This window comes from Solea senegalensis, linkage group LG9, assembly GCF_019176455.1.
Source record: "Solea senegalensis isolate Sse05_10M linkage group LG9, IFAPA_SoseM_1, whole genome shotgun sequence".
In the NCBI taxonomy this organism is placed as follows: domain Eukaryota; kingdom Metazoa; phylum Chordata; class Actinopteri; order Pleuronectiformes; family Soleidae; genus Solea; species Solea senegalensis.
In genome coordinates, this window is record NC_058029.1 from 5,124,653 (window position 1) to 5,132,587 (window position 7,935).

The 7,935-nt window shown below is 41.8% G+C and overlaps 1 protein-coding gene across 1 annotated transcript; it reads left to right on the forward strand.

Annotated features, from left to right (window-relative positions):
• Positions 1 to 1,797: 1,797 nt before the first annotated feature.
• On the forward strand, positions 1,798 to 7,378 carry LOC122774087 (dysbindin-A-like). The gene is made up of 9 exons (XM_044033094.1): positions 1,798 to 1,959; positions 3,125 to 3,178; positions 3,373 to 3,484; positions 3,570 to 3,702; positions 4,189 to 4,321; positions 4,818 to 4,840; positions 5,022 to 5,168; positions 6,131 to 6,259; positions 6,560 to 7,378. Exons 1-9 carry the CDS (start codon positions 1,904 to 1,906, stop codon positions 6,796 to 6,798), a joined length of 1,026 nt encoding a protein of 341 aa, XP_043889029.1. The 5' UTR covers positions 1,798 to 1,903; the 3' UTR covers positions 6,799 to 7,378.
• Positions 7,379 to 7,935: the final 557 nt, after the last annotated feature.

A 7,935-nucleotide genomic window follows, 5' to 3' on the forward strand; every position in this document is an offset into this window, starting at 1 on the left:
GCCCCTGCTGAGGTGGGGGAGGTGTAGGTGAAACACTGGAGCTGGGGGAGTTGGGAGGTGTTGTTGGGGATGGTTTCAGGACTGTCCCTCTGTCTTTCAAAGCGGCAGTAGAACTCGTTCAGGTCGTTGGCTAGGCGTTGGTCGTTAAAGGAGTGGGGGGCTTTAGGCTTGTAGTTGGTGATCTGCCTAAGCCCTTTCCAGACAGATGCAGAGTCGTTGGCTGAGAATTGGTGTTGGAGCTTCTCAGAGTACAGTCGTTTAGCCTCTTTCACCGCCTTGCTAAACTTGTACTTTGCCTCTTTAAATCTGTCTTTGTCTCCACTCCTGAAGGCCTCTTCCTTATCCAACCTTAACCTTCTGAGCTTGGCTGAGAACCAGGGTTTGTCATTGTTGTAACTCACCCTGGTGCATGATGGAACACAGCAGTCCTCACAGAAGCTGATGTATGACGTCACAGCCTCTGTGTACTCATCCAGACTGTTTGTAGCAGTCCTGAATACATCCCAGTCAGTAGAGTCCAAACACGCCTGTAGATCCTCCACAGCCTCACTGGTCCACTTCTTTGATGTCCTCACTACAGGTTTGCAGAGCTTTAGTTTCTGCCTGTAAGCAGGAATCAGGTGGACCATGACGTGGTCAGAGTGTCCCAGTGCAGCACGGGGGACGGCGTGATAAGCATCCCTGACTGTGGTGTAACAGTGATCCAGAATGTTCTCCTCTCTGGTCGGGCATTTAATAAACTGTCTGTACTTGGGGAGTTCGCGAGTGAGGTTTCCTTTGTTAAAGTCGCCTAGGACAATAACTAAAGAGTCCGGGTTGATCCGCTCCACACACAGTATCTGATCGGCGAGCATGCGCTGTGCGTCCTGCACGCTGGCGTGCGGTGGGATGTAAACACCGACCAGAATGAATGAAGCAAACTCACGGGGTGAATAAAAAGGTTTGCAGTTTATGATGAAAGATTCCAGGTCAGGAGAACAGTGCTGCTGGATCACTGTCACGTCGTTGCACCAGCCACTGTTGATGTAAAAACAGATTCCTCCACCTTTGGTTTTGCCGGAAAGTTCCGTGTCTCTGTCCGCTCTGTAGAGTTGGAAGCCTGCCAGCTGCAGCGCAGAGTCCGGTATTAATCCACACAGCCACGTCTCCGTGAAGCACAAAACAGCCGATGAATAGAAGTCCCTGTTTTTTCCCAACAGCAGTTGTAATTCATCCAGTTTATTGGCCAGTGAACGCACATTAGAGAGAAATATTCCCGGTAGCGATGTGCGTAATCCGCGCTGGCGAAGACGCACGAGCGCACCGGCCCGTTTCCCTCTCCTCCGGCGTTTCACTGCGTGGACAAAGGTGAGCACACCTTTGACCATAATGTCCAAAATTTCCAGTGTGGGGAGAAGATATGAACATATTCTTCCCTTACAACAGAGGTCTCAAACTTGAGGCCCACCACTTAATATCAAGTTATAATTATGTGTTATTTCTGTCTATTTATACAGTAGATTATATTTGCATCAAAGTGTCATATCATTCCACATCAAAACAAACACCTTGTTTCTGTGAATTCAGTGAAATATTATCAGAAATGTCATTAAATTATTAACATAAATGGAATACCGTTATATCATTTTCAGATCATGTCACCCAACCCTTCGAAAGAGTTGTTTTATTCCCAGAAAGTTCGATTTTTTTTAACTGACCTGTTCCCTCCTGACCAGTCAACACTAAAAACCGAGGTCTACAAATGACCTGAGGGGGGCAGCAGTTCGCCTTCGCCGCGTGAACTCTGCTACAAACTGAACAGCAGAAGAAGACGCCGGGCTCTAGCGGCAGTGACAGTCGTAGTGGGAGTGTTGTTGTTGGAAATGACAGATGTCAGAGCAGAGCATCCACTCTGACAGGAACCATGTTTGAAACCTTCAGAGAGAGACTTCACATGGTCCAGCAGGACTTCACCACCGGGTCAGTCTTCTCTTTTTCAGCCAAACTGTCTCCTGCTGACATCACTAGCTTAGCTTAGCTTTGCTGAGCTGTGGAAGTCTGACAGCAGCGTCATGTTAGCCTAGCATGAAGCAGCCCGCTCATTCACTGGGTTTACTCAGTAAATCTGGTCATGTTCCTCTTTCTGTTACTTCCGTGTACATTTACAATTAAATATATAATGTCGTGTCGTGTTGTGTTGTGTGTAGTTGAGGTGAAGCACACACTCTCACTCTGTCCCACTCATTACTTTCAGCTGACGATCATGTGATGCCATGACCCACAGTTAACCCCTCGCCTTCTCTGTTAAATGGCGTTTCACCAAAAACTAACTTTTCTGCTCATGAGGCACCCAATTTTATCCAACCACCTTCATTTAATGTAATGATGCATAAGCTTCTGTTTTTTAATGGGGAGTGTCAATCTCTTTTTTAGACGATATCAGTTGCTATAAGTGCATATATTTGGGTAGAAGAGTAATGTATGGTCTGCAACTAACGATTATCCTCCTAATGATTAATCTGACGATTTTATATCGTGTAATCGCTTGGTCCAAACCTGGATGTTTCCCAAAAGTCTTGTGTTGAAATTATTCAGAGGCTGACAAAAACACTCATAGAGATTTATAGTTTATCAAATGTTGATGATTGATTTAGAAATCGAGTAATTGTTTCAGCCCTGGAGTAACGTGACAGTATCAAACTAAGAATTACCTTACCTTTACAATGTTATTGAGAAGAGTAACCCTAAACTTCTTGGGTTCCTCTATTTATTCCTCCAAGGAAATCTAGATCTAGATACCCATGGGTAAAAATAAATCAAAAGTAAAATATTGGCTTATTATTACACCAAATTTAATCAATTGCAACTACAAGCCAATAGTTACGATTAGGACATATCAAGAGATATACTTCATGTAAATACTTTGTATCCTTGCATTTCAGTATATGTTAATATTTTGATCTCATGTGGTAATGCTACATCGTTTTTTAAAACCTGTAACACAGTAAATATTGAACTGTGGCTTGACTTAAAGAATAATACTGCAAATCTATGTCAGAATAATAATAGCAATTAGATATTTTGCACACAATTGATTAAAACCCATATTATAAAGTCTCTCTCTCGCTTTCTCTCTCCCTCTCAGTTTAAAGACCCTTGGAGACAAATCAAGAGACACCAAAGTCAAGCGGAGACCCAGGTGAGCCGTAAACTGTGGGCGTTGAATGTGATATAAACTAATTACAAGCAAGCTCTTTGTTCTCAGACCCTCTGACCCATCAATGTCCAGTATCATTGTTTAGTTGTGATTATAATATGACATGTGCTTGGTTGTTTTAATTCTGTTTTACTCTGCAGAAAATGGTTTAATTGAATCCTCTCTTGCTTGTTCAGGTTTGAAGAAAGCCCTCCTTGTTTCAGTGCTGGCCTGGAAATCCTCAGCAGGTATGAGGAGAAATGGTTTCTGCTCCATAAAACAACCAAAGACTGCGCTCAGTCTGCAGAGGTAAGATCACATTAGTTGGCAACAGCAAATGAGTGAAGCGTGATCTTGTTCTTGTACAGTGTGTGTGTGTCTGTGTGTTTGTCAGGCAGTAGATGGCGACATAGTGATGCTCTCAGCTCACTGGGAGAGAAGAAGAACGGCTCTGACACAGTTAGAGGAACAACTGCAAAGCTTGCCAGCCTTTGTCAGTGAACTGGACACCATCACTGCCAACATAGGTAAAGAGTCACGTTTCATATAAAACCAGTCAGCACCCTCCACAGTTACAAATGATACCAGAACATCAGTATCGGATGACTCTGGTACCAAGATTGATCACGAACCTTCCTGCAAAAATCATTGCCTAGATAACGAAGCTTGTTTTCTCATGATGTTAGTAGAACTTATCTGGTTCAGCTGGGATTGTCTTCTCCTTAAATGATGAGGACTCATCTGAATGTTGTCTGTATCAGAAAGACACTGCAGTTTCTGTCTGTTCTGAAGCAGGACTCAATAATACCAGCACAATTCACTTACCATTAAAAGTACACTGTTCAGTACCCAACCCTAAGGTTCACAAACTGTGGTCAGAGAATACTTGCTGAAATGGCACACAAGAGTATTAATGCTGATTAAAATGAATAAAGCTGAGCATCTCCAGATAAAAGACAAAAGGTCATGTAGTGAGACTTGACGGAGTTTTATGTGTGTGTTTGTATCTCCAGCTCATCTGGAAGGCGACTTTGAGGAGATGGAGAGCAGACTGATCTACCTGGAGACCCTGTGTTGTCAGTGTGAACAACAGACACAGAAACAGCATCACTTCAACCAGCTGGAAGTTTATAAGAAGAAGAAGAGGTGTGACATGCATTTATACACCTATATGTGTCTTGTTTTCCAGATTAACTCAAGCAAGTCCAGTTTTCTACAACTACTGAACGTTTTTTATTCTAGTTTCAGTATCACTTTACATCTGTTTACAACCCATATAATAATAGAATTGATTACATCCATTGCCTCATTACATTTTTAAAGAATATTCCACCAGTCTGTATATAGTGTGGTGTAGCATAATAACAGAGCAGGATTATACGAATTGAACTCACTGTCTCACTGTACATGATATTTCATCTGTATAGCAGATAAAACACATACACAGCATTTCATATTTCTTCACTTGCTTGTATTAGATTTTGTCTTTTTTATTTTTAATCAACCATGTCCTAAAATGATCTTTAAATATCCCCAGTTCAGAAGCTTCACCTGCAGAAGATGACATTTAGTGGTAGCATGATTTTTTTAGATGTGATATATCTGAAGATGTTTGTGTTCTTCTCTGTTTGTCTTGTAACAGGAAGGAGCTGGAGGCTCTGGAAGGTGAGCTGCTGTGCTGTCACTTTACACAGAATTATAATTATCGCACTACACTGACAACACTGATTACAGCGTGTTAGCTTTCTTGCTAATTACCCTTATGGGGTGTTGAATAAAAACAAATGCTGTGAATCACTCTACAGATGAGAGGGTAAACCTAAAGCAACACTTTCTCTTTGCACAGTGGAACTAAACTCTGAACACGCTCACAAAGTGGCAGAGGTGGAGCAGGCCGTGCAACAGAAACTACGAGAACGACAGAAAGTTTATGAAGAAGCTTTTAACCAAGACATGAAGCAGTACCTGTCCACTGGACACCTGCAGCACAGAGGTACGTCACTGTCGTCCAGGGAAGGACACTCTGGGCAATTTCATCATATGTTGGGATATACTTTGTTTCTTTGAACAGAGTAATGTCAGGGACCTTCAAATAAAGTATATAATGTAAGATTTTTCATTTGCCACATGAGCTTTGCTATTTTAGCCCAGACAGACAGACAGACAGGCGACTTTATTAATCCCTTTGGGAGGTTCCCTCAGGGAAATTAAAAGCTCCAACATCCACACACAGCACTGTTAAAATTAGAATCACACTTTACAGGAGACAGGAAAGAAAAAATACCCCAGGTACCAAACACCATAAAATATTGAATAAAAGAAAGTAAAATAAAAATATAAAATATACATATAAGATAAATATGAACTACGCATATAATATATATGTATACGTACATATACAGTGTATATATATATATATATACATACATACACACACAAACATACATGAGTACATACACATATATGCATATAGATGTATATACACACATACAGTTGCCCCATATTGCCCAAGGTTTTATTGCACATGTTTTTATGAGTTTTTGTTGTGGTTATTGCACATTTTTGTGAGTTGTGACAGTTCCAGGGATATTTGCACTGGCATTGATTAATCTGCAGTCCTGAATGTTCCAGTCAGAGTTAAGTAGAACGTGTCACAGTTAAGGCAGCACTGCAATTACACCGTCTTCTCACCCCCACCACAGAGTCAAACTCGCCATTTCATCACCACAGTAACAAAAGTGTTTCCCCATGGTATATAGTTGTTCCTTCCTTCTTTTAGTGATAATTATAGGTAATAATCCCTTTTTAAAGACCTTATGTTTTAGACCTTTTTTTTGTCAACCATCCAACCACCATCCATCCAACTCGGTGTACAAGTTGATGGTTGTTTATTTTATTTATTTAGTTATTTAGTTATTTATCTATTTCTTTGTGTGTGCGTGTGTGTATGCATAGAATCAGCAGGAGCCGATGTGAGTGTTCTGGATCACATGACACTGACTAACGCGTCAGACCAGGAAGCTTTGGATGACTTTCTTAACTCCTGCAGCGATGACATCAGCACCGGATCATCACTTACCTCAGGTAAGAAAAAAGACAAAGGACCTAATCCCTGAATATCAACATTTATTCATTTAAACAACAACTAAGACATTTATGATCGTGTTCATGGTGAATACATGAGTAAAACGGTCTGTTACCCTGGATTTAACCAGAACATGTAGAGTCGGGAGTTTTTTAAGGGAGTTTTCATTCACAGTAGTGACGCCCTGCTTACTTTGACTAATTTGTTACATTCATTTAAAGCAGATACTTTTCCTGTGAGGACGTCTGAGTGACACAAGTCCACTGCGACTAAAACCACGACGGTGTCTTCTCTTGCAGGTCCAGACCTGGAGTCTTTCTCCTCTGAATCCTCGAGAAGCCAAACAGAAAAAGTGCTTCCCGCAGACGAGCAAAGATCCAACCAGCGAGAGGAGGAAGTGGCCAGCGAGGAGAGCGATGAACCTCTGGTGCAGTCGGATGAAGAGGACATTCAGCCTGACACGTCACTGGTTGGCCTGCAGGATGTTGGGAGGAGCTCTGACGACAGTGACTCCACGGGGGATCTCCCCTCTGGGTAACCTAGCAACAAGGCTATTGACGCTTGATGAATACTGGGACGCTATGTTCACCCTCTGATGTTGCCAGACTTTTTTTTCATTTAAGATAGAAAACGCTGAATATTTCTATGGTAGTGATGCTACATAAAACGGATTAGTGTGACCGTTGATAGAAAAGCTTCATGAGTGAAGGAACAAAGTCACAGTCAGAGCTCGACGTGCCGGCCAGGATATGATATTTATCCCTAGGGGTCAGAGGTCATTTAAGTTGTCCCAGACTACATCCATACTACTTCTTCTTCTATTGTGCTCCACATACACATACTTTCTACACTACCCCAGTATTTTAGAGCCCCTGAAACAAGTTTAGAAAGCACTTCAGAAAGCTCAGTCAGTTTCTCAACAGTCTAATCAAAACAAATACCTGCACTTACTTTTTTTTTACCATTGTTTTTTTCTCATTTGTAATACTTTCTGAAACTAAGCGAGGGGGCGTGTTTATATGGACGCAGATTACTGCTGATGTGGAGATGCAGCATTTGTATTGCTGTTGACTGTCTCCACATAAATATTCTCAAATGACAATGGGCCGACATGCAGGTAACATATCTTCATCTCATTTTAGGTTTAAATCCGTCTTTGGTCCATTCTGCTCATAGGAAATTTGCCTCATGTAGTTTCTCACGGTTCAACGTCCTTGAGATTTGGATTCATATGTGCTTCGTGTGTCATGTTTGTTTGTGTGTGTGTGCTCGCGAGCAGCATCATTCAAAATGTTTTTTTAATTAAATGTCCTGTTACATAATGAAGAAATTATTAGATTTTGGTGGGGATGCAGAACGTGAGCGACTTTCTTTAGTCATTATTATAATGTACTGACGGGAATATGGCTGCAGCGACTGAACACAGCCTGTGGATGGAAGAGCTGATGCTACTGTCACATCACTTCCACTGTAGGTGGTACGAATAAGTGTATCTAGTTGTGAGAGTGGGCCACACGGTGGTTAGCACTCTTTGCCTGTGCAGCAAGAAGACCTGGGTCAAACCACAGTTGGAACAAGGGCTTTCCTGCATGGAGTTTGCATGTTCTCCTCGTGTGTGCGTGGGTTTTCTCCATGGGTATCTCCAGCTCCAACAGTCCAAAAACATGCAATATGA